This window comes from Pygoscelis adeliae, unplaced genomic scaffold (genome assembly GCF_000699105.1).
Source record: "Pygoscelis adeliae isolate BGI_AS28 unplaced genomic scaffold, ASM69910v1 Scaffold117, whole genome shotgun sequence".
NCBI lineage: Eukaryota > Metazoa > Chordata > Aves > Sphenisciformes > Spheniscidae > Pygoscelis > Pygoscelis adeliae.
The window spans coordinates 4,743,977-4,771,738 of NW_008825270.1; the positions used below are offsets into that span (position 1 = coordinate 4,743,977).

At 38.6% G+C, this 27,762-nt stretch overlaps 2 protein-coding genes across 2 annotated transcripts in view; both read left to right on the top strand.

The window, feature by feature from the left end:
• The window catches only part of SPI1 (Spi-1 proto-oncogene), a 20,031-nt gene extending 6,908 nt beyond the window's left edge, over positions 1–13,123 (top strand). The window contains exons 2-5 of the mRNA XM_009329711.1: positions 87–180; positions 7,299–7,486; positions 11,434–11,590; positions 12,279–13,123. Coding sequence (XP_009327986.1) covers positions 87–180; positions 7,299–7,486; positions 11,434–11,590; positions 12,279–12,595 — 756 coding nt within the window. The 3' untranslated portion in view covers positions 12,596–13,123. The remainder of the gene's footprint in view (positions 1–86; positions 181–7,298; positions 7,487–11,433; positions 11,591–12,278) is intronic.
• Positions 13,124–24,048: 10,925 nt separating this feature from the next.
• The window catches only part of MYBPC3 (myosin binding protein C, cardiac), a 61,563-nt gene continuing 57,849 nt past the window's right edge, over positions 24,049–27,762 (top strand). Inside the window, exon 1 of the mRNA XM_009329744.1 lies at positions 24,049–24,073. Within this exon, the coding sequence (XP_009328019.1) occupies positions 24,049–24,073 (25 nt within the window). The remainder of the gene's footprint in view (positions 24,074–27,762) is intronic.

Sequence of the window (27,762 nt, forward strand, 5' to 3'; positions counted from 1 at the left end):
GGCATCTCCCCTTCACTAACTATATGAATAATTTTGGAGGGATTTGTGTAAGCTTACAGTTCTAAAAATTCCTCTTCTCTTTACAGCCCTCTGAAGATATGGTACCCTATGAGTCAGACCTCTACCGACAGCCCCATGACTATTACCAATATCTCAACAGTGATGGAGAGAGTCATGGTGGTAAGTTAAAAAATACCTCCTTGGAGCATAAAGTCTCATGGGATACCACAGGAAAGAGATTTAGAACATTTGGGAAAAGAACAAATGTTGCTGTGATCTATAATGTACAGGCACATACTTTCAAATCAGAAACCAACAATATTTTATTCTGCTTAATGGCACTGTTCCATCCTAGCAACTGCAACATGGTTTCTCTGAAAGAGAGTTTTAGAAAGCACTGAATGATGCAAGGAGCTTCCAGGACATTCAGTGTATCGCCAGGAAGGTGGGATCTCATGATCTCTATCCTTCATTATCTTCACTGTGTTTTTACTTTCCTCTGCAGATCTAAAGCACTCTGCTTGTTTCAGAACTCTTTGAGGACATGGATTTGCAATACTGTATTTCTCTTCTGGTGTTCCCATCTCCAATTCCTGTTTGACTTAGGTCCCAGATACTCTATTTGCACCTTCATTTTAATTATGTTTCTTTCGTATTTGGCCTTTTTCAATTCCATATATTTCTCCCTTTCTTTTGATCTCTTTTGCATGCTGCCACACCTAGCTTTAACTTTCACTTTTCCTCCAGTACACCCAAGTACTTCCTCTCTCTAAATCTATGTAAAACTTCCTTGTAGATGTTTGTACGTAAACCTAGCTCAATATAAAAATACTGTATGATTATTTATTGCTTCAATTTATGTATGTGATTTCAAAGCTTTGGTGTCTTTATATTTTCGTGTTGTCCGGGTACTGGACTCTAAATCAACGCAGAGGGGAGTCTTTGTGAATTTTGTCTCCTGTGCAATACAATGGTCCAGCAACACCACCCTGGAAATATCAGAGTCAACATTGACTCAGGAAGGAAAAGCACCGTTCTACTGTATCACTTGTGGCAGTCCCTTCAGATCCTGGAGTTTCCCTAAAAGACTCCCACTGATATAGCAACTAGACTCATCACTGCTTAATTTAAGACATCTAACAACTTCACAGCATAGCACTGTTTTATCGTGGCAACAGAAGCTACCTTAAGGGACAGCAAGTTACAGAATAGGATTGTTCTGAGCATTTAACTGAAAAAGTTTCCTACCTAAGTTTGTTCTCTACATTGCATTCAGGAAACACCTATGATATTCTTAACACCTGGAGACAAAGAATTAATTCAGTTTTTATAAGTTATCTCATGGCATCTGTCAAGTCACATTAATCAAACCCAGCAAATTCCACATGGAAATTCAGGGTTTTTACATTTTATAACCTGTACCTGTTTACACACCCATAAAATGAGGATAATATTTATTATCTCAAAAGGCAATTGTGACAATTAAACAATAAATATAAAAGATGCCATGTAGAAAAAAGCACTGGGAAATAACTTTTCTGTCATTAAATCTAGGCTACCTCAAGCAACAACATCCCTTTTTCTTTCATAATCTTATCATCCCATCTGGCTTACTGCCCATTTTTCTGTTGGAAGGCTGTTCCTAAGCTACACTGCTCAGATCATTAACACGTTTTTACACATCATAATGAACACAACAAAAACTCGAAAGTCACCTGTGTGGGTTATGGCCTAAGTACGTACCTAAACACCCACTTTGGACAGAAATTTGTTTCTTCCTAAACTTGTGTTGCACTTGTCCTAAAGACCCCAAAAAACATTGTTTAATGTTTTAAGTCCTACAGTAAGTGGTTATGGAAGAGGCAACTTAATCCCAGCCTCCACATTTCAACCAATTTTTTATTTATGAAAGCACCTGTAATGTAGTTGGTTGTGTCTAAATATCTATTATGCCCTATGCTTTCCTGAATTGCTCACAGTCCAACAGAGCAATGAACAACCAAAGAATACAAAGGGGAGTGAAAAACACAAATTAACACATTTTGCTTCTTTCCTATAAACATTGACAAACCTAACTTTGGCTTTCATTTTGTTAACATGACAGAAGTAGTGGGTCTTGAGAAGAGCTGTGCAGAAGAGCAGGAAAGGGATGTCACAACCTGCTTTTAGAAACATGTACTAAGTGTTCAGAACAATGTGGATAAAAGCACAATGATTGAAAAATGGCGGGGAAAAAGAATAAATAAGGTGCTGCAGTGATAACAGTGAAGTGAAAGAGCTGAGAACATGATTAGATAGGAAAAAAGAAGAAATAAGTAGGACAGAATTGTGAGAGAGGAGTTTGGCTTGGGGTGTAGTGAGATCACTGGCAATACATAAAAAATAATTTTGCAGGTCTACTCAATACCACTATGGACCTCAAAGAAAAGCTACCAGAGAAAGTAAATAGATACTACAAGACAGAATAATACTTCTGATTTCGCTGATAAGGGACTGCTAAAGAAATAGAGGGTCTTGCTCGAGTGTCAGACTACCTCTCTCTCACTGCTAGCAAATTAATTTTGTGAAAGGGAGATGGCAATATCTTAATCTGTAGATCTGTGCTACATGCATTCCTGTCTCTTTTCTAGAACATAATGCTGAAGGCAATCCTTACTCCATGTTTATGTGAGTAGGCAGTAAAGTACACACAATAGTGTGTCACTAATTTAATATGTAGGAGATCATTGCCAGTAAGTGAACACTAAATTTAATAAGCAAGTAAACACACCATAAAAATATCCATATGTTCATCACATCATGCATTGTTTGCATTTATTTTGTATACTGTAGTTTAACTGTTTTGTGAATACTGTAATAAACACAGAGACACAGTCATGCAGGACAGAAGCTACTTCAAGTGATCATGTATTAGTCCATCACCCTACCCTGAGCTTTTATGCTAGTAAGTCTGTAAATGTAATACAGCATATTTTGTAACACTGATGCAATCTTAGTAATTACAAAATTCCACTGCAGCTTTGTGTCTAAGTTATTACTAAACATTATTGGTTTAGTAAAAATCACTTTTTGTATGAAGCTGAATGCTGACCCTCATTCGCTTTGTTGCTAGCCTCATGGAACTTACTAGATTTCGTGATTTGGGATTTTATTTTCATCCCACCTCCTGGAGTAATATGATCATTTAAGAATCTCAGCTTTGATTTTGTTAGGATTTTAGCCCACATAGAAGTGGAGGAAAGTCCAAACATGTGAACCTTAGTCTTAAATGCTATATGGAAAATAGAAAGAACTCCAAACTTCATTAAAAAATCCCCTCGCTTCAAAGCCATTCTCATGATTTGCTGGGGCCTGACTCATAGGTTTTCCAACATTTGGCATTATTAAAATCATGAAGTTTGTAAAGTGACAGCTAATGAGATCCTCCTGTCATTATAGATTAGACTGCTGCACTGCCTAGGAGCACAGCATTTCACTCAACAGAGAGCGATTCTGTAGGGAATCAAGACATTCATTTTCCAGTGTCCATCAATATTTTTCTCATTTCCTCTATGGGTTTTTTCTTGGCTTGTTTTTTCACATGGGCGAAACACAGTGGGAACATCTAAGCTGTGCAATGTGGCACTCTGTAAGAAACCCTCTCCTAGTTCAAAATGAGATGGAAAATCTGTACAGCACAGAGCAGAACCACTCAGGGACACTAGCTCAGACCTCACAAGTACAGCCATGTCAACACAGTCGTCTCCTTAGAGCGGGCAGAGTGCTGTGCTGACAGAGCTGTCACGTTTCCGGTTCAAGAGCTGGCTCATGAATTTCTGCATGGTTTTGCATTGCGTGATGCAGATTTAGCCTGTTACTCCACTTTATAATGAATACCTTCCTTAAGCCTATTTCATATTCTAACTGCTGGTTCTAACATTATTCATCTCTTAAAACAGGAGCAAAGCAATTTACATTGGTCAGAAGATGACTGAGAAAGTTCAGTTATGTTTTCTCACCTGTAGCGCGAGAAGCTACCTCCATGGTGAACATTAACACAATGCCTTTAGGTCCACTATTGCTTCCCAACAGGCTAACATCCTCTCTGTCATGGGAGGGAGTTCAGAATTCATGACTGTCCTTCCTCTAACCTTTCGCTACATACAAGACCAAAACAAACACAATCTCCATGTCTCTATAAGAGAGAATTTTTTTCACATCCTCTTTCACTTCACATGAAATTTCTCATAATGACTCCATTGTGTAGCTATAGCTTGGCTTTTCATGACATTTTCCTTTACCCAAAGAATAGACACTTTCCATTTCTAGAATTTTTCTCTCCTTTCTTTTTTCTTCCTTCCACCTTTATGTTTTTGAGAAAAGAACAGAATTGCTATGCATTACTGACATAACACTAACAAAGAACATAGAAGTAAATAGCTGCTGATAACTCTAATAACTGTGGACACAGATATTTAGAATTTTTTTATATTTTCATGTGCAATAATGTGCCAGGACGTCTAACTGCAGAGGGGCTTGTGGAGACAGAATTCAGAATGTCTCTTTTAATGTAACTAAAACAATATTGCTTTTCCTAAGCATCACTGTGAAATTATAGATAATTTAGAAAGAAATAAGGACTTTACCTTCTGTCATAACTTGAATATTTGGACATAAGTTTGTGTTGAAGTAATTTCTGACATAGATTTATTTTTTAATATATTAGTATTATGTGGTCACTGTAAATGCCTAGATGCTGTGCTATTAGTACTATTCTATTATAGTATTTTTACAGCAGCACCTAATTCCATAAAAAAGAAATTCAGTAATGAATAGGCTAAATATTGCATAGTGATTAACATGAATATGCATAAATAGTGTTCCACATGTTAATTTATTTGCCAAGAAACTGTTTAAAAGAACAGTTCTGGAGGCAGCAGGAACTTTGTCATAGGCTCCAAAAAACTAAGAGGTATCTTGAAGTATAAAAACATGACTGCTGACAAAAAAATATTTAAGAAGAATCAAAAGTAGATCACTCAGAGCATGCACAAATATGCATGGCTATGCATGTTGGAAATGTACTGTGTTCTCTCTTGACCGCCATAGTTACTACTAGTAAGACTTTTGCCTGGGTTTTGTCATCCTCACAATTATGCATCGATCTTAGTCTTCCAACTAAACAAAAAAGTTTCAGATTGAAAGTGCCCAAAGCCTTCTACCAGGACGCAGCCTTAGATGACCTGTGGATTCAAACTCACCCACTGCCATTTCCTGGGTTGGAGCAGATGTGAATGTAAAAATACCTGGGTACTTTGCACCATAAACCCCACTTTTTTTCCAGAGAAAACAAAATTTTTCTCTAGCACTACAGCATGAAGAAGTGCTACTGTGCATTGTAATTATAACTTTGGGCTATAAAGTCCATACATGGCTCACAGAAAGCGCTATAGAACAAAGCAAAGAAATTACAAAGTAATGCAGCAGCTCCCTGGGTGCTTTTATAAACACCTTTCCATCCCTTTCACATGCAGTGACATGGTTTATCCATGAATCAGAAAAGCAGGAAGGACAAAAAAGTAAGCACTGGTGTGGTAAATGGTCTGATAGAGCCTCCAAATAAACTTCTACAGGCCTGAGCCATAAAGGCAGCTAAAAGAGCTTACAACTTCTCAGGTACAACTATGTTTGGTATAAACATATCACTGAGTTCCCTCTAAAGGAAGCCACTATCCCGGATTTCAACTCCTCAATGAGATTAGACCTACTTGTTTGAAACATAAGTGGGGAAGGATGAGGAGATAGAACTGAGAGAAAGAATGAAACTGGTATTTAAGAAAAAATATTCACAGCACATTAGTATCCAGATAATGTCATACACAATAACATCATATTGCAGAATGAGACAATTGCTCCTCTGTAAATTCAGTACAACTACACTTGGAACAACATGTTCAGTTCTATCCATCGCATTATCCAAAGGATGTCAACAGCTGGGAGGGAGCTTGGAGAAGTGCACAAGTATGATTAGGGGACTGAATATACTGACTTATATTGAAAGACTGAGAGCTAAACACATGCAGCTGGGTTAAGTGATAATTAGCAGTAGATTGTAAGGATACATGATAGCAACCTGAAAACATGTGAAAAGTAGGACAGAAATGATTTATAATAATACAAGGGAAGAAAACTCGCAATAGTAAGATATAAATTAGAACTGTTATACTGAATATCATAAAGAAATTTCGGCCATGCATAAAATGATGCATGAAAAGGTAAACTATGGAAGATTAGTTCCTAGCTTAGTCAGAGCAGAGGATGTGATGTTGACTTTGATTTTAAAAAACAGAGTGTGCACAAATATGTGCATAATTATGCATGCAGCTACTGTATGTAAAAGAGAAATAGAATTTGCAATGCTTCACATTTCCTCTAACAGATTTTAAATTTTGAGCAGCAAATATGAAATTCTAAAAATTTTGGAGGCTTATATTGAACTAAAAAAAACAGAAATCTAAAACTGAGAATGATATGGAATTTAATTTCAAAAGTAAATAAATCAGGAAACAGGACAGTGGTTATCTGAGTACTTTTTATGTTTTTGAAAAAAAAATCTAAATTATCACAGAAATTTCAAACATACTAAGGAGATAAAAAAGGTAGAGAGAGTCTGCATCAGAATTTAGCCTCACTGTAAACAATGTGCACCAGACTGCCGCAACAGTTTATCCTTTTATTCTTTAGTATTGGTACTGAAAAATGTGTGACATATCAACACATGATTACAGGAAATAACTAGCAAAGTGCCATGCCTTTTCTGCAGCATTCCTGAAATTTTGCTGGCAGAGTAAAATAAAGACTGAAGATAATTGCAGAATAATCTGTAAATTTTCTCCATCTCCTCATTTCTGTGCCATGAGGAAGAGTGTAATGAGAATATGACAATATGTAAATCAGTAGAATTTGTTGCCTCAAGAATGAAAATGTAAGATCGTTATGGTCTCTTTTTGAGAAAGGTGCCAGCATTAATGTCTTTTGCATCTTATGCTAAATTATCATTGAAATCCATCTCTCCATCTAAGAGTATTCTCCTAATTAAAGTGGCCTAAGTGTTACTTTCCAGCCACAGGCATTTATGAGATTAGGAAAAGAAACTTTACAGGGATCTATATAGATTGTCACCAGAGACAGAAAGGTCAACAGGGGTGGTGTGGAGAGGGCAGAAAGGACAGTGACAGGAGTAGGAATCAATGAAAGACAGGTAAACGCCGTGGTTCTTAATCTTGTAATGACAGACAATCTATTTTTATTTTCTTTAGATCATTACTGGGAATATCATCCACACCACATGCACAGTGAGTTTGAGACCTTTGGAGACAATCACTTCACAGAACTGCAGAGTGTACAGCCTCCCCAGCTGCAGCAGCTGTACAGGCACATGGAGATTGAACAAATGCATGTCTTGGATTCCGCAATCCCAACCACACACATCGGACTCAACCATCAGGTATGGTTACAAACCCTTACTCAGAATTTAGGACGATAGTTAAGGGTAAGGAAAATAATGCATCAGGGAATGCATGTGAAAGAGATTGCTGAAATGAATTATACAAGTTCTTACTGCACATGCACTTGATATAAAACTCAGGACAAATGTGGTTTAAGTATTCTTTTTATCTGGATAATGAGGAGTCGTGTTCCTCAAACTGTGCCTAAAAAGATAATTGTATTTTGTGGAGGTCTTTGAAATGTCAAAATTTTGTTTTATTTGGAATGAAAATCAACTGTTTTGAAATTCTGCAGAGGAACAGGAACTGAGAAGCTATGCATTGTCATAGCAAGGGTATCCATGACTACTGGGAAGTATTCTGAGCCTCAAAGTAGTGGGAAAGTTTTAAATATTTCCAAGCAACCCTGACAATTTTACATGACCTGTACAAGAAATGCTAACAAAGACAAGTCACTGGTAATTTTACCACAGCGAAACAGGCTGAGGACAACCTACTTGTGTTTTTACGTGCAAGTAAATAAGTCACAAGCCAAAACACACTGCCTTGTCTCTGCTCAAATTTTACATGAAGCCAGTCATGTCCCTGTAAAAAAAGATACTCCATTGTGCAGTAAAGATGCCAAAGTCACCAAAGTGCCAGTGAATTCTCACTAAAGCTGAAATTATAAGGGGTTCCATCGTACTGCAAAGATACTAAACAAAGTGGGTGTGGAGATCACTTTTAACTCTTGATCCTACAAGAATATGCCCAAAGTCATTACTGGGAGCAATAAGAAAGCTGGGTGATCTTGTGCTAAGGAGTTTCCCAAGGCAGACAAGCTACGTACAATGTGCTGAATACAAGACAGAGTAGGACTGAGGTCAGAGAAAAAAGTGTTTGCTGATTACAGTGCTGCATATAATGGTGCCATTGCTGAAGTTTTGTGAGAGAAACTGCATGCGTGGAGTTGCCGTTTTGTGCTTCTTTGTTCAAAGCAACTGAAATTGTATACAAATACTGTATTAATCAAAAACAAAGAAGGCAAAAAATGGAGTGAGTAAGTTAACACTGTCAACAGGAAACTGACTGACTGCAAGCCATCAAACTTCTACCTACTACTCAGAAAAAAAATCAGGAATAGAATATAAGATGTAGATACAAACAAAGAATTAGGAACAGAAAGTTACAAATATAAAAAATGCTTCATGGAACAGCAGTCTGTGGGAAGCTTCAAGTCATTTCAGTTGCTCGCTGCAACTGCTAATACATAATGGCCGACCGTTACCTCCAGCTAAAGGCAAAGAATAAAAATTAGCCCCTTTATGGATGTCTTTGGAAGCACCACCAAAAAACAAGAGAGGGTGCTTCTGCTTATCCCACTTCATTCTACTCAGTTATCATCTTTCATTTCAGGATGAAAGGCAGAGAATTAATTTTGTTGCAACTTTTGATAAAGAGCACTGTGCTCTCTCTGCCCCGCCCCATACCAAGCTGCAGAAGATATCAGTAGGTAGAATTCACCACTACCCTCCTCTTCCTTACCAGCTGGGGATCTTTGGCTTTTTACTTTAACCTACAGTAGCTCATGCAAGTGGTACTCAGCATGCTCTGAGGTTCCAACTCTGGTGTGTCTCAGCCACAGTCCTAGGCAACACATACTATTATTCAAGGCATTTTCAAAGAAACAGAACCAGGAAGCAAGCTTTAATCCTTCACTGAATTTGCCAGTTACTAACTGCACCCATGCTTGTTGTGCAATATCAGAGTTACAGTTTGCAAATAAAGGAAGAACATGCAAAGATATTTCTCTAATTTTCTGTTGATATCACATTATTTTGTGAAATCAAATTTGAGGCTCAAGCTGTTCTTGGACAAGATGTCTTTAAAAAGTTTTGTTAGCCTGCCAACAGGCGGTCTCCCAAATAATAAATTAAGAAAAGAATAGTCATTCTGAAGGGAGAATGAAAGAAAAGGTTGGAAAACTGTGAAGAGCTTTAGAAAGAGGAAAATCACAAATGGATGCCACAGACCCTGAGATAACATCAGAATATGGAAAATAGCCAGCAGTTTCTTAAGCTTTCTCTCTCCAGAACTGTATTAGTAACCTGGCTCTTTCACACACACTAGCAGGTCCTCTGTGACTCTGTGTAACATAACTGTGTGACACTGTATGTATTGACCTACGCTGAGTTTCAGGTGCAAAGTAAGCGTAAGCAAAAATACAGCAGATGGAGAAAGTGGGGACGGTGTGGGGGAAGCTTACTCAACTCCCCAGGTTGGCCTCTGCAACTCCCTTTGCTTGTGAGACACCGTTCCCCCTCCCTCCTCCACAGCATTCTCCCACCATCCCCCTCCAGCCCCAGAGGAGCGGTTTCCTTACTCCCACCAGCCCCCAGTGCACTCCAGGTTTCCACAACCTTTTTCTCTGCAGGGGCACCAGTCTCTGTTCCCCTCCCCTGTAAGACGTTGTCCCACCTTCTCATTCCCCTTCCCCCCATGGCACTGTCTCTCCCTTCCTTCCTACCCCTGAGGCCGCAGCTTTCTTAACTGTAGAAAGCTAAAGGTGACTCTGTGGTGAGGGCTGAAGTTTCGCTCTGGGGGATCTGACAGGAAGCTTACACACACTCTTACCCAATCCTGGCCTTCCTGCCAGATCGGCTCCAGCCAATCTGCCAACTCATTAACTGCCAGCTGCTGCACCCCAAAACCAGCCCTTTGCACACTCCTTATTGGGACATTTTAAGCTGGTGCAGAACTCATCTGAACAGCACCACCCGGCAAAGCCCGACATGGGGTGGGTGGTGTGACTCATGAAGTGAACACCAGCTCCCCGCTTCAGTGCCTAAAGTCCCCTGGGAAGGGAATCAGGCTCAAGACATCCTTTCTTGGTGGAGGGAAGGAAGAGCAATTCAAAAGGAGCTCACCTTCCAGGACTATCGATGTGGCCCATTTCATGAAAACCACATTCTGTATGCTGCTCATATAGATGCTGGGGACGTTGGTTGTTTTTTTTAATGTAGGAATTGGGTTCTTACTCCCTGCCCCTCAGACTGATCTGTTTCTCATTCTTAAATAAGAAACTGCAATAATTCATGGCAACTGGTCATGATCCCTAACAAACCAGACTGCAACTGAGAATTTACAGCGCTGACGTATGTTCCACACTGCTCCTGACAAGACCTCTATATAAGGGCAAGAGGATTTAGCACAAAAACTGGCTTGCTAGCTTTGGACATGAGAAATCCCCATTAATGGGGAATTTTCAGATAGCCACTTAGGAAAAGAGAACGTGAGCCAGTATGATGTATCCTTTATCTTAGTGCTAAGGCTATTCCCCTCCTCACAGGGGAAATTCAGGACAGGAATCTGACAGACCTGTGTAACCCCGCCTCCAGAGTTGGATGCAGTCCCATAGGGATTCAGTGCTGTCGGAAGGTACTATGCCTGAGAAAGGAAGAGAACAACAGAGCCAAAGCCGGTCAAAGCAGCCATGCTAGGGCAGAACTCTTCAGCTCTTTCAAATTTAAAAGAGTAGTTCCAGAAGGTCTGTGTTAGGAAAAAAGTGTTCTCAAAAGCAGTTTTACACTGGGGATAGGCAACAGGGATCAGAAACTCATTAGGAAGTATGGGGAGGTACAGGAGAAGAGAGGCAATATCACTTGCATGGGATATAACATATGGGAAAGTTCTGATTTTCACCACCTTATTCCTCCTTCCCTCTTGTGAAGATGCATCTTTGTACATGTGCAAGTGTCGACTGTTAGCTGGAAGTGTTTCTAAACTGCATAGTATTTATTATAAATGTCAACAACTAAGTCACTCAGTATTATCCTAAACAATCTCATATACCTCTTACTTTCTCCCCCCTTTTCTCTGTAACTCCCTCCATGACATTTCCTTTTTTTGTCTTGATGCTCCACTCTCTGTCACTGCCCCCTCCCTCTACTACTCTTTTCTCCCAAAGGTGTCCTATTTGCCCCGGATGTGCCTACAGTACTCCTCTCCACCGCAGCCCAGTTCTGATGAGGAGGACATAGAGAGGCAGAGCCCCCCATTGGAGGTATCAGATGGGGAGACTGATGGTGTGGACCCTGGGCCTGGAATTATGCACGGAGAAACAGGTCAGTGAAGACAGAGGGACTTCATCAAGCTATGCGCTGAGCAGCTGTTACGTTACCATGATGATAATGAATAAAACTGTAGAACTGCTGTGCTAGTATTTTATCCCGCTGCCAAAGCTTCACTTTCCCTGACTCCTTGCACTCTCCTGTCCTCCAAATCTTTTATGACCATAACTGTGTCCATATCTCAAATCTCTTTTCTTCACGTACTCCCACTTCCTCAGCTTCCTGAATGGAAATGGCTTTTGCCATTTCTACTCCAATTTCCGTTAACAGATGGGAAAACCAAGACAAGAAGGTCAAGGAACTGATTTTTAAAAATATTTAGCTCTGTGTGCTCAATGCCTGAAAGTCAGTTATGTATAACCTGCCCAAATTATCTTCAGATTAGTTTCAAATTAGCAATGTTTTTCAGTTAGCTTCAAATTAGCAAATTAATTTCAAAAAGTTTGGCCTTTGGAATTCCTTATTCTTGTTTTTTCTTCTTGGTACATCAATCCACATTATGTCCTCACAGTGTAACGCTGTCTATTGTTATAAATGTTGCAAACTGAAGAAGTTACGTGACTGACAAGCTAGCTGATATAGTTATATGAATTATATACAATTATATACGTTCTGCTGTTTCACCAGGAACTACACTCCAATACTAATGCTCCACTGCCTTTCTTCTCTGACTCTCACACAGGCAGCAAGAAAAAGATACGTCTGTATCAGTTCCTTCTGGACCTTCTTCGCAGTGGAGACATGAAGGACAGCATCTGGTGGGTGGACAAGGAAAAAGGTACTTTCCAGTTCTCCTCCAAACACAAAGAAGCATTGGCGCATCGCTGGGGCATCCAGAAAGGCAATCGCAAGAAAATGACCTACCAGAAGATGGCACGGGCTTTGAGAAACTACGGCAAGACAGGGGAGGTCAAGAAAGTCAAGAAGAAGCTGACCTACCAGTTTAGTGGAGAGGTGATGGGAAGGGGGGTCACTGATAGGAAGCACTATCCTCACTGAGGCCATGGGACCCTAAGCAAGAAAAATATTAAGACCTCCTGGCTGGATACCAGCAGAGGAGATGGACGCATCTTTCTCTTTGCTTCCTGTGCCCCCTTCTCTGCCTTTAAACGGCCTTTACCGTCAGATGTTTCTGGTACGAATTCCCTTCTTCAGCATCTGAGAATCCTAAACGTGACAGAATTCTTTGCTTCCATCCTACAAGTTGGACAGAGTTGGGAAATTTAAACAATGTACAAATATATTATTGTCAGGAAAGATTTTTTTGATTGTATTGTAACTAAAGAATACAGCTGATGAAGTTCTGCCTTCAAAGGTGGTGCTGTGTCATTCACAGTGACACTGCATTAGCTTACAGCTTTCAAACTAGCATTAATACAGGCTCTGCCGCAGCTCTCAAAGCTAGAGAGAAGTTTGCAGATCTTGGAATGATACTCATTCTTTTAAATAGTAATAACATGTACATATTTAATAAAATTTGATATAATGAAGTTCTGGTGTTTGCATAATAAATGATTACTTCACAAACAAATCTCATGTGCATTCAGTTATGCAGATACAGCTCATGTGTGGTACCTGAACAAAAAGCACACTGGGTTATAGGGCCTTATCCCTCCGTCACTACTCAATTTACTTAGAAACATCATCAATGCTGTCAAACTAAGTAACAAAGATAATAGGTGAGATACATTACTGTGAAAGAGACTACAGCACTGAAGTCAATTTTAAAATACATATATATATCTGTCATTATTTTTCCTGTGCATATGAAGCACTGCCAGTTGAATAATTTCTATTCGCTTCTACCGAGAATGGCGTTTATAGCTCTATCCGGTTTAGAACATAACAATTAACCATGTTCTTCTGTGGTTTCACTCATTTTCCTGCTCCTGTTCTTTCCTCTTGCTTGCTTACCTCCACAGTGATATCTTGATTTTAGCTTATGAACCTTTCTGAGAAATAAGTTGCATTTAATAATGTCTTTGCAGAATTCTAGTACAAAAGGTTTTCAAGCTTTTAACTGTGGATTTTAGTCCCTACTGTAAAACAATTAATAGTAACTAATAAAAACTGCATTGTATAGATTACACTCAAAATGCAAAATAAAAGATAATTCAACACCTGAGATACCACGGTAAAGTTACCCGGTACATCTAAACACAGAAAAGAAAACCAAAGTCAACCAACTCTAAGAAAATTAGCATTTTAACTTTTAAATCCCAACTGTGTTCAAGCACTCAGAAATCAGGAAATATCATCACGATTCTTCCAAAATAGATGAGATTAAATGAGATAGGTCTAGAATGAAGAGAAGGGTTTTGTCTAACAATATTAAAATGTAGTAGAACATGCCAAATATGACAGTCTGGAAGTCGTAACTAAGTAACGTAACTAACTTGAAGCTTTTGAGAGCTTGCTCCTCACTGAAACCAGAAATAGTTGAAAGTGATGAGCTTCTTACAGACCTGAGTTCTCAAAATTATATCTAAAAGTAGTCCATTTTATCTACGTTAACAATCTTACCATGGAAGTGAAAAGTCTGGTGACATCACTGGGCTACAGTGTCTCCTTGGAGCCAAACAGAAAGAAGCTCCTGCTTAAAAAAAAATTACAATGTAGTACTTCCCAATTCTTCTTCCCAGTCCATGAACTTAATAAATACATCAATCAATGCCAAAATCAACTGAGAGTTAAAAGCGGATGAGGGCTTCAGAATTTTCTCTATCCAAGACAACAATAATAAATAGAAATTATCTTTCAGTCTTATAAAAAATCTTGCAACTCAACTTTTAGTTACTGTTCTTTGAGGACCACGTATATTCTCCTAGTCAAATATTTTTTATTCAATTAGGGTTAGGATATCTCAAAGCTATAAAACAATTTAAGAAGAGATTTTGTTTCTAATATTGTACTGTAAGAATTTACTTCCTATAGGACACAATGTAATACTCCCTAAATCAGATTTGTACAAACTCCATCTGCATCCATATTGCAGTTGTAGGATGGAAGCTGAAGACACTGAAGGTAGCTCTCAAAAGACTAGAACTACACTCAATGCTGACATAATTAGGGTTTCTTCAATGCTGAGCTAGAAACTCAGGACTTTTCTGCTTGGTACTGATGATGACTCTCCACCACTGACTTGCTACTAGAAAAAGACATCTGCCCTCATCAGACTTGCAGACCTGATATTCAAGAAAACTAGAGGATTAATTCCTCTCTTCACAAAAATATCTTTATCACAAACACAGTTTGAAAAGCAGAACTGATCATTCTCTGACGCTATAATTTGAAGGAGAAGGACCATTTCCTTTTGCAGGAAAACTATGATGACTGAAAAGAGCTAACTGGTGAGCTAATTGTAGAGATGTTTAGGATGTCACAAAAGCCGTTTCAAGCTTGTCAAAAAGCCTTCTTAGATCTCAGAGACCTAGTTTTCCATTTTCCTAGCAAGTCTTGCATAGAAAACAATTAGATGCTGGAGAAATAACACAAAATTAAAATAAACATTCAAACAGAAACAACAAGAACCTTTAAATGAGTCATTTGAGCACTGTGCATTACTATAAAATATTATTTTAGAGCACCTACTTGTACTTGAATTGAAGAATTTGCATTTTACACTGGTTTTGGTCACAAGTAACACGGAAATGGAAGTGGAAGAATCTGAGGAAAAATATTTCTGGGGACAGTATTATTAATAATTAAAACATTTTAAAAAATACTATTTAATATACTTTAACAAGCAGGTCTAAAATTTTCTTTATCTCCAAAGTTGAAATCTTTTTCTCTTCCTCTTGTTAATGCTTTGAAATACTGTTTCTAAAAATATTCACCCCCCATCTGTTTCTGGTTAGGTTTTTCATCTGTGGCATAAAGAGTCTGGATAATCATGTGTTGCAGCTGTGAAGGAGATCAAATGATGATGCTTCTCTGCCACAGTACCGTTTGTATCCCATCCAATCAAACTGGTCTGGATAGTAGGCTGTCTAATCAAGCTGAATTATCGCCATTCAGTTGCATATGCAAGCAGAAGCTCTTAGGCTTTTTTAGAGAAAAATACCAAAATTAGTGTGACAAAATGAGGAAAATTACAGAGAAGCAAGCATTCCATTTGCTCTGAAAGTGGCCAAGTACCAGACAGGCAGACATACTGGAAAAAGGTATGTCGGGTCATTATCTGGAGAGATGACCCATGATTAGCACGAGTTTATTGGAACATTTTGCAGCCGACTGCTGTTACAGATCATCAATCCTTTTTCAATGCAAGCATTCATACTACAGCTGGATTTCAACTTACACATGACCTTTACAGCCTGCTTTAAAAAAAAACAACAGCTTTTATTAGCTGCTGACTAGTTCCTAATCAATTCTTGTGGAAAGATATTATTCAGAAAACTGTTGCTGAGCTAAATCCCAAATCCTGAATTTCCTACAATATTTTAGACTCCCTCCAGCCATATATCAGAGGTGTAGAAGGTAGAAAAATTGCACTGGCTGTCCTGAGGGATAATTGCTTATAATAATTTACAGAGATAGCATATATTTTTTAATTCTACCCAGTCAAAGAGAGTTTTAGACATTTCTAGATCTGAGCTGCTACTCACCTACATCAGACAGAACTGCAGTTAAAGGTGCTATCGTTTGTTTTTGCCTGACAGTCTACATGTATCGAATCCCCCAAACTTCCTGAAAAATACATATAAATATATATCTCCTAATATATTTACTGGTTTTTTGTCTCCTCCTTCATTAAATTTTATCTCCATAGCCTCATTTTGAGATCCATACACTGCCAGAGTCTTATACTCTGTATTTGTCTTCATTTTCGATTACAACAGGGCTTACGCTCTGTACTTTGCCAGGTTTTTTTGCCTCAGTAAACCTTCTGCCTCGGTTTACTTTTTCTATTTGTATCCCTTAATGTCTTTTTCTTTCTTCCATTTCTCTCTGTTTTTTTTTCCTCCCTCATTCAAACCTCTGCACAACAAAAGTCACTTCATAATCATCAAGCTTATAGCGTCAACTTCATAACAAGCACGTATATCACATGACAGTTCAATTCAGTTTATTTACTCTATTGCTCTAATTTTGCTTATACTCTAACTGCACGTTATAAATTCATAGCAGAGACTTTATCACTGATGACAATACAATAAGTATTTTTTCTTTGTCAAAGCCCAGAACAGTATCTTCTCTATGGGAATCCCACTCTTGTGTATTTAAAATGTATGGATTACTGTAAAGACTATGATATGACACAGACTACAGCACTCTTCGGGTACCAATTCCAAGAATTTGCATTTATTTCTGATTTATTTTGTGTGTTAACTTGCTATCTCACCACCTTTCCTTGTTCTAAGCGATACTCAAACCAGATTTACATAATTTCACATACCCATGTACCTAAAACACTAAAAACATAAAGCTTGTAATAAACAAAGCTACTGTAATGAACCCACTAATCTCATACTACAGTCAAGTAGACAAAGAGCTTTGCTCTTTGAAGCAACTGTAACATAGCTAAAACTTCACCAAGTTTCACCTTTCCTCTCTAACAAATTTGCATGTTGCAATTCAGTTGGTTCAGTCGAGCCTGTGGTATTAGGGAGGTCTGTATATAACCCAAGTCATCAGAGTCCTAGTCCAAGAGCTGGGGAATGTGAACTTCTTCCAAAGAACATGAAAACAGCAGTAGGCCGCAGATGTTCTTTCTCATTTTCTTACTCATAACTCATCTGTGCCTGCTTTAGCCCCATTTATTTCTCTCCCAACACCTCACATCACCACATAGGATCACAGAGTAACAGGTCGGAAGGGACCTCTGGAGGTCACCTCATCCAAACCCCTACTCAAAGCAGGCCAATTAGATCAGGTTTCTCAGAGCAACTTTCTTTCCATTCTCTGTTTCTTTCCTTTCTCTCCACTCATACAGCCACATCCCCCTTCTTCATGCCTTCAGTTCCCCACAGTGTTACTTTTTACTATTGGGGAGTCAAAGCAGTACGTGAGAATGAGCAGAGCAGTCTATGGACAGGAGGAGAATGAGGATGTGGTAGAGCAGATAAGGTTTAGCAGGAGGTGGTGGAGGAGAAGGAAGGGTGGGAGGAGGTGTTGGGGAGACCAAGGTTATGCAAAGGATTGGGGAAGCGGCTTTGTGGTAGGAAGGAATGCAGTTTCTGTGCTTTAAGGGCTCCCTCTGAGCTTTTGTTTTAACTCCCCAGCAGCAGAGCAGCAGTGCTCTTGGTATGAGAAGCCCTTTGACCACTGACGCCTTTGTGCAGAATGCTCTGATGCCTGTGCCTTATGCAAAGTGAAGAATGTTTGGGTGCCGAGATGGGCATTTGCGTATACAAATCAGTTTGGGTTTCTTTTAGATTTAACTAACTAATTTTCTGAGTTTGAGTGTTTTCTTTTAGAAATATAATTCTAGAATTCTTCTTTAGACATTCCTTCTTCCACTTTTTCCCAACCACCAGCACTCTGTTCCTTTCTCAACCAGTCCCAGCTATCCACTCTCAGCTCTTCGTTCAGCTTTTCTCCATCTCTAGACTCAGCCACCGGACCCCTCCATATTTAGTAGATCCCAGTTGCTTTATTCTCAATGTCAGGTTTCAACTTTTGACGGGCTAGTCTTAATTTCTTCACCTCAGACCAACTTTTCTCACATGTGCCTCCAGTCAGCTTCTCTTTATGCGAATGGTTCTCAGTTCCAATATATTTGTTCAGCCATTTATAGTTTTCCCATCCTACATCCCCTTACAGTTTCAGCCTTATCACCTACTGACTCCCAGTTCTCTTCCCTCCCTCCCATTTGTACCCCAGCTCCCCATTCAATATTCTTGTCCTTTGAGGATCTATTTCAAACCCCTCCCACAACCTCTACCCTCAATTTTCTTCTCCCCACCCATATCCTTCAATCACATGTTTTTATTTCCTTGTCCTGCTCTACTTGGTGTGTTCCCTTCTCTCTCTAAAGGTCCAATTCTTTGCCCCCCACAGCACTCCCCTCCATTTTGTATGTGCGTGAGGGAGATGCTATTTGAAGCACAGGACATACATGCTGTTTGTTCTTAATTCAAGAGTGGGGATTCAGCTCAAGCCCCACAGTAGCCCAGAGACAAACACAGAGAAGATTCTGCTGACCCCTATACTGGACCCAACTGACACAGTCAAAACTTCTTAAGAGGATAAAATCTAGAAAGTTCTCACTGTACATATGTAGACTGCATTTTTTCCTTAGTCTAGAATATGGAGCAGCTCGGGTTGGTTATCATGAAGCTAGCTGAAAGTACATCCCTGAAATGAAAGCAAGTTAACTGTCAAATGTCCAGAAAGATCACAAATATGGGGTGTAAAGTGTAGGGATACAAAATGGTTGTGCAGAGGGAAGCTCAGATAAGCAGGATCAGCATTACCCAGCTCTCATAAGCCTGTGTAAACTCAAGTTCTGTCAGTGAGGCCAAGTGCCTTTGCACCGTACACCCCAGAGCTCTGTGTTCCGAAAGCACAAAGGAAACAATCTGCCTGGTTTCGTGAGTGCAGCACTTCAGTGAATGACTCCTGCTGGACCCGTTCTCTGCACCGAGCCAGCTCAGCTATCCCACCATTCACACCAGTAAATCTGCAGCCCCTGGAACCGAGAGTTAATGATACTACCTTGTCCTCAGGAACTGCTGAATCACGGAGGAGGTGATATTTTCGCAAAACAAAACTAAGAGGCAGAGAGACAAATAAACAGAGACAGAGACAAGAAATCAAATGGCATGACAGAAACTAAAAGCAAAAAAAGCTCAAAGTAGAAAAGTAATATATAGATTTTCCACCTGGAGAGCTACATTTGGGCAAAGTCGTCACCATCTAAAAACATAGCCTTTTAATAGGAAGTTGGATAGTCTTATTAGAAGGAGTTGCTGCTAACTTTGTCTATAAATAACAAATCCTCAGGTTTCTGTGCATAAGCATGCTGCAACTATCCAAAATCAGGAAGACACATCACATGGCCTGTCACTGCAGGCCACCTATTACTGTCATTTTTGAACTTTGAACTACATGATGAAAGCCACTGTCTGAGGCGCAGAACAATACTTTCAGACTTGCAAGATAACTCCTCTGACGAGGAAGGACACTCTTTTCCCTCTCATTAACTTTTTTAGCGAAGCCCCAGAGATATTTATTACGTGTTGCTTCACTATGCTTGTACATCAGTTTCATTTGAATATAGGATGAAACTTCACACACTTTCTAAAAAATTGTCTAGTGTTGCGGTGTACTGGTAAGTAGCTATCACAGTCCGCTACACATCTATTTTGGGCCAGTGTAGCCATCGCTATCATATATTTCATTTGCATAGCAGTTTTGTTATTAAAAGTGGCTACATAAATAAATAAATAAATATAATGTAGAAAATGCTAGAAAAAGGTCTACCATTACAACAATGCTGCCACCTGGTAACCAGAAGTGTAATAGCAGAGAAAACATTCATTTTGCTCTGCCTTGAACATACAGACACTATTTTAAATAACATTTAAAATCACAAAAGCTGCAAAGTTATAATTCGAATAGGATAATTTCCCTGCATCAGATTAAATCATTCCCGTGGCTCTGTTTCATTGTAGGGAAGAAGTAACTCATACCCTCCCCAGATTAAACTCGATTCTGAATCCTGGAAAGTATCTATGGAGAATAACCAGCTAAGGGACTGACTCACCACAGTACTTAAATTAAATATGCCTGATTTTGAACACACAAGTAGTGAGAATTAAGTGCACGTTTAAAGTTATTCATGTCCTCCAGTAGCTTGCTGAATTAAAACTATACCACTAAATGTTTACAGAAAGAATCAAATCTACGGTGAGAAAGATATGGAATAGATAAAATTAAATCCTGAGAAAAGAGATCCAAAGAAAATAAGATGTCAGGTGTTGTCACAGGTGGAAAAATCCATTCATGAAAAGGAAAATGCTACAACCATGTTAAACAAGGAATACATATTTAAACAGAGAAAAAAACCACATATAAAGTTTGGGAAACATGAAATACATTGGGAAAAGGTTCCCAGGCACTTATGAGAGTCCATAACTCTTCAAGTCTATAATAGTTTCTAAGTATCTGTGATAAATAAGCAGGAGAGAGTGCAAACTGGAATAAATTTATTTACATGATCCCAGCAAGCATCATTGGGATGAACTCCTGCACGCTGTACTCCTTACATTAATAAAGAAATGCAGAGCATATTGTCTAGCTTTCCTTTCTAATACACAGTGCGAATGCTTCTTCATCTTATGTATTTTTAGTGACCTATTATCCTAGCATATTAGATTTTTCAGATTAGCATAAACTTCTTTCAAATTCCGTAGGAAATAATGGCTCGTAGACAGTTACTGGGATACTACCCTCAAACAACACACCTTTAGAATTCAATCTAATCTAATGAATGACTGTAGCTCCTTTGAATGGCAACACTGTTTAGATCATCCCATAATTTTCCAGAGAAACATATGAACACAATTATTCTTCAAGCCACGCAATGGCAGGATGAACTCCGCATTTGCCCTGGAGGAAGCAGGACCCTTCCATCGCTGTCAAAGTGATGGAAGTGACCTCTTACAGACACACCATCGTCAGACACATGCCTGACAATTTTACAGACAAATACCTGACAATAAGAAAGCAGCAAATAAAGGAAAATGTTTCCATATGTGACGTCAGGTTTAAAAGTGTTTTAATGTTGATTTACACAGCTGTATTTTTTGTCCTAAAAAATTGGAGGTGCTGTGACAAAAGTATAGAAAACAACCAACATTCAGACACTGAATGGCAATTTCTGTTCTCCCAGACCAAGAGGATATTCAAATTAAAAGTTGGAAAATTCAGAATCAATAATAGAATTCCTATTTTTACAATGTGTGTTTCAACAGTGTATTTTCACCACTACTGGAAAGTATTGAGTCCAAGGAGTTAATGTCACTTTAAAGAGAAATATGAATATTTAGGTGAATCAACAATATTGAGAGTTCCAAGAACTTAGAAGAAATATTTAAGATGTCCTTAAGCCAATATCTGTTAGCATTCAGAATGAGTTCTGTGTTAGATATGAAATATCCTATATTTAATTATGCCAAGGTTCTCAGTTCTTGCTTTGAAGCACCTCCTACTGGACAAATACAGGCTTGGAATATATGATAAATACTACATGCCTACATTTTAAAGAGTTTGTATATAAGTATATATTTCCTTTAAACCCATACAAATGGGTTTATTTCCACTTACACTATTTTAGTTAATGGTAATAAAGGCCTATGGTGCTAACTGTAAAAAAAACTTCAGAACTGAACAATCTTTTAAATCCAAATCTAATATAACATGTCAGCATACTATGTCTTTTATCAAATCAAGAACCTCAGGACATAGCATACAGGCTTTCAGAAAAAATAATTATTTGCCAATAGGTGAGGGAGAAAGGATGAAGTAGCAGAACTAACTTCTCTAGGCAAAATGATTCCTGAGGAAGATTAGCATATTCTGATGGCAATTACAAGAGGTTCATGTTTTAAATACTGCAGAAGTGACTTCTAGTCAGCTAATTTTCTTTGTAAACATTATTTCAAGGACACATACTAGAGAGGCAACTAAGTTGAGAAGAAGCGTGGCTCTGATCACAGTCCACCTCTGGATAGGTTTTTTTCTTTCTCCATATCAGTCCGTGGTAGTTCTGCCTCCTGTGGCCTCTGTTGTCTAAGGTTGCAGGGAGACAAATCTCTTCCCAGAGGGGATCTGGATGCTGTTCCAACAGCGTGTTGGGGATCAGCTCTGGAGAGAAGAGGGGGTTAATGGCAGCTCTCTAATAGGGAGAAAATTTAAGAAAGGAATAATGATCTTCACTAGTCGAGTGACAGATTTTTCATACTGTGGGACCCAAGCCCTTTGAAAGAGTTCAAGCCAAAGCAAACAGCTGAGATTTCCTGACTCCCAGTGAAATGCCTCAGGCACAGGATGGTAGGTCAAAAACACATCGTGCTAACTTGTGCTCCACTAGAAACAGAGGCAATGGAAAATGTACACAGGTCACATCCTGCCCATCTTCCTCACTCATATGTAAAAAATTCCTTCGGGGGAAGGGGAGGAAGTATTTGGCCCAAAATCAGGAGAGGTAGCAGCAGTCATTCTTGCATGTTCACATTTGTCCTATCAGTCTACCCAGAGAGTCAGATGTGAAATACAGACAAAAAGTACAGTGATTGATGGGCTGCGTGCACAGTCGTCTATTCTGAGCTCCCTGCCAAAAGCAGAAATCCTTTAGATTGAGGTTTTTACAGGCTAATAAAACTGGAAAAACAGAAACCCACATTTTTTTTAAATTCTTTTTTCAATATTAGTGGTAGCTAAAATGTGCTAAAGGTTTGGCCTACAGAGTTTCTCTGATAAAGCTCAAAACTCAAAATGAGACAGACAAAAGTGACAGGAAATGGATATACCACCAAGTCAATAAAAGGGATGACTGTCCACCGTTGCTATTTTGACATATTCTAAATCTATGACTAAATAAGAAGCAATGACTGGAGCATGAAATGGCAATACCAGAGTAATTTTCTAATGAGATTTCCCCCAGATCTTTTTCTATATAATTAAGCAAAATTAAAATTTCTAGAGGTATCTAATAGAACCTTGGAACTGTTTTTTAAATGGTACTTAAAAGAAAAAAAAAATACTTTCTAGTTTTCAAGAAATGTATGCTGCAGATCAAGTGGGTGGATGGGGAGGGAGGACTGAAACTATTTAAGTAGTGTCATGCTTTCTAGTTGTGACTGCAAATGTCAGTAATGTATAAGTGTCTCTGAAAAAGAAAGTTCTTTCCTGAAGGTTCACATTTAGTCCTACAAACACAGTCTTCAGTAGAAGAGAAAAAAACTGAAACAAGAAAAAAGCTCTCCGAGGGGCTGTTCAGTTCTGACCCAATTATAACAATAACAAAGACTGAAATTGGTAGCAAGAATGCAAGCAGATACATACTTAGAGTAAGTACAGAACCAGCATACAGGAGATGTAACTATCAGATCTAGTTTGCTGAATGTGCTATAAACATGGCAGTGTAGGAATTCTTAATGCAATACACACGTGAAGCTGGAAAATGTACGGTACACATGTGCAACATCAGATTGTGCTCTGGTTTGTACCAACAGATCAGTGGTAGCCAGTCTTGGGTGGTTTGAGCTCTCTGGCTCCTGGAACTTGGCTATATTTATCCCAGCTGATGTAGCCTGTCAAGTGTGTCCTGCTGTTGATAAGGTGCCGTAGTTGACAACAGTGGGGGATCAAAGGGGAGGAGCAGGATGGGGGCTTCCACCGAGTGTTTCTTTAGGGGGTCTCAAAAGTCCTGCAGTCTCATTCCTGTTTAGTTCGGACCCTACTTTCTAGATACAACTGCAAGCTTCATCAGAAACAAAGTGAAGATGCCAGAGCCTGTAAAGAAAACAGGTAAGGATCATAACTGACAGACAAAACCTAAGAACAGCTTGACAGAGAAAAATGTGAGTAGCTTTTGTACGCTAGAGAAAAGAGATGCCTCAGTGGAAACAAAAAATAGAGAGGAAAAAGAGACGATATTTTATGAGGTTATAAATATAAGAGATGTTGAGTGATCTTGCAGAGAAATCAGTAACTAGTTTGGCAACCCTCAGCCACAGAATTTTCTCAAGAGACTTTGGATGAGGAAAGAATAGAGGTGAAATGTGTTTCATTCTCAGATTCTTTTCATTTCTCATTTCCTTTCCCAGTCACCTTGAGGACTCTGAAAAAAGCTTGTAGTCTCTCTCTTGGGCAATTAGGCAGCATAAAGCTCTCCTGGCTTTGTTTTGTTTTTTTTCTCTGATCCTTTTGAGGAAGTGTAAGTGGCAAACTTTGATGGTATTTGTTGTTAGTGAAATCTCTGTGAAAATTAAAGCATATGGCACCTGGTTCAGAGCTTACCCTTTCTCGTTCTTCCAGCCAGTGACAGTAGAGCTCTAGGAAAAAAAAAGACATTGTACTGCAAAGAATATATGCGTATTTCTTTTCATTCACCCTCCTCCATCCTTTCCCCTTGAGCCAGAAGATAACTAGCCATTTTCAGAAAGCCAAGGTCACAGAGCCCAGTGCAAGTCCTGCCCCACTAGAAAAACATCAGGAAAATATTTCAGATTTAGGAAAGTTCTAATTTAAAATTGAGAAATAAGGAATCACTCAGAGGCTGCCCACATAGGAAAGAAGGGGAGGCCTAGGACGGGGTGTAAGGTGCAATGAATCTATTTGTCTGAGAAGGAGGAAGAGAGCCTGGGAAGCAGAGGTAGGGAGAGTTTAGCTTCAGGACACCTGTGTGTGGGTAGACGAAGATGTCTCAGGAGCACTTTGTGTCCGCAATTAAGTTTGGAAAAAAAGTTGTCAAAAGCTGAAGCTATGATTGCTTGAAAAGTGTGCAGAGATCCAATACACAGGGCCAGAGAAAATGGTACTAAATCTGGGGTTCTTCACTTTTAGAGCTCTCACTTCACTGATGCCGGTGTATACCCAGAATCACTACTACCTGAATGTACAGTACAAGGTGCATGCTTTTTTAATAACGTGCAGTTTCCAGAATTAGTCAACAATAGCTGTTGATACTTATTAATATAGGCCTTTGTGCTTTGCAAAGGACTGAACAGGCATCAGTCTCCTGTTAGGTTGGTCAATGGGAAAATCTCTTGTGGTCACAACAAAAGAAGATGAACTTGTTAGGAAGAACTTTCATTTTGGCCAAAATATTTGGAGTCAGCCACTGCCAGAGGCAGAGCACAAATCCAGCCCGTATCTCCCATTAAGAACTGCAAAGCACTAAAGCATGATTAACTCCAACAAGATTCTTTTTGTTCCCTCTGCATGATAACTCTAAAGCAGCAGTGGTGTCACCAATCCTTCAATTTTATCACAACTATAACATCATTTGATGTTCTTAAAGCTGCAATTTTCTGAAATCAGATGGAAGTAGAATCGTATATAAAAAAGTATATACCAGACCTTGTAATTGTAGAGAAAACCTTGAAAATATAAGCTGTAAAGGTTCAGCAATCTCCCCAAAAATAAGACATTCATAATAATATTCTATTATTAAAGTCACATGATTTTTTAGATTTATTGAAATGTCTAATGCTTGTGATTGACAATGCTGGCAAAAAGAAATATGACAGAGTAGGCAAAATTTGACAGTGTGATCCCCTAGGTATTGTGACTTTTGATTTCTAATGGTTTAATTGCCTCTAAATTAAGATTTTCAGTCTCTGTGGATGGGAGGCAACTGCTCTGTTTGTGAAGATGCCCACCTTTGCTAGCTAATGGTGAAGAGAAATTCTATTCCAGCTTATTTCTCCATGAAATCTGACAGGTGCCTAACACCACTAGTCCTACACAATTCTTAAGAACAAACCAGGCCAAACACTGTAATTATCGCAGCAGGGGGAGGAAAAGCTCTTATTACCCACTCTGACTGAGACAGAACCAGTCACATGCCCCATAACTTCTAGAGGGGATCTTCTCATTCTCCCAAGAGACATTAATCCCTTTGGTTTTCTATTTCATGTTGTTTATATAGTTCAAGCCATTTCAAGATGGGATAATGTTGAGCATAATCTCAGGAGAGCTGAATAATCATCTAGCAATTCATACTTGGACAAATCATGATTCCTGTCTTTCACATACCATATAGTTACAATATTGAAGAACCGTAAGAGATCTTTAGTCTATATTACTGAAATTTGGGCATCTGGTGCATAGGTAAAGGAAAATGCTTCATGCCAGAGAATGATCAGAGATATTCTGCCTGTATCTGCTGTTTTAAAAAACCTTTTAACATGTTAAAAAAAACCCAACAAAAACAAACAAACAAACAAACAAAAAACAAACCACAAAACCTAAAAGAGCGAAGTAGATATTCCAACAGACATTCTTTTACTTTAAACTGACCAACTAAAATACTTCAGGATAAGTACTGCCCTATTTATTTACACAATACCAAAGGAACTGTTGTAGCTTTCCAGAAAATCTGTACACTCCCCAAAAGCAACAGGATTTAGAAGACCTGTAGCAATTTAGTGTCAGAGCAAACAATCAAACATTGAAAAGCATCACTTTTTGCAGCTTTCTGTTGCAGAAACTTTATGTTCTTCTCCCTTTGATTTAAACATTTCATAGTTAATCTCTGTTCAAAGGCTCACTTTTTGGAAAGTTTTGCTCACTTTTTTTGTTGTGAAAATTCAGAAAGGTTAAAAAAACCCAACCATTTCCCTAACAATATGTTGTGACATTAAGAGGAAACAGCTGACCTGTTAAACACCAAATTTAGTAAATAAATGGGACATAATGGGAAATGTGTGCATTAGTATATGTCAAAAAGGAGAAGCCTGGTATTATTGACCTTCTCTGAAAATCAGTCAATTTTTATTGACTGTATTTTATACATGGAGTAGTCTAGATTTTGCAGTTCAGATTAGGAAATTTTATCAAGGGTTTATAAATAACCTGGCTTGAAAATACACAGAGGCTTTTGGCATTAAAATAATAATCAATGTTGCATAATGAACAGTGGACTGTAGAATTTTAGTTTGAATATAAGCTCATTGTTTTACATTTGCAAACACCTAGCACAGTAAAGTAGTGCTCCATGATAATGAAATTCTGTGCACTACAGTAAGACAAAAATAAATAATAATATAATAATAATTCATATAGATATAATTTCCTCTTTTATAAGTTAAAATACAAAGCAAGCTGAACATTATTATCCCCATTTTACAGAAAGTATGATGGAGGCATAGAGAGAGAGAGGTGACTCTGCTTACTGAAACTATTCCTCGCCTGTTGCTCATGTTACAGGAATTTACAATCTCAGCTGCTGAAGTAGGCAAGGAATGATAAGATTGAGTAGTTCAATAGCTTTTGGATCATGGAATGATTAAGCTTGTAATTGCAAGAAGCCACTTAGGTCCTGACCGAGGAATGCGCAGCATCTTTATATAGTTCCTCAGCAAGGAATTTACAAGGTCCATTACTGAAGCCTGCTTATCCACAATTTGGCTTTTAACTCAATGGAAGAGCAAATGGTACAAAAGGAAAACTAGATGCCAAGTGTAAGTACTAAAGCAAAGATAAATTTTCAA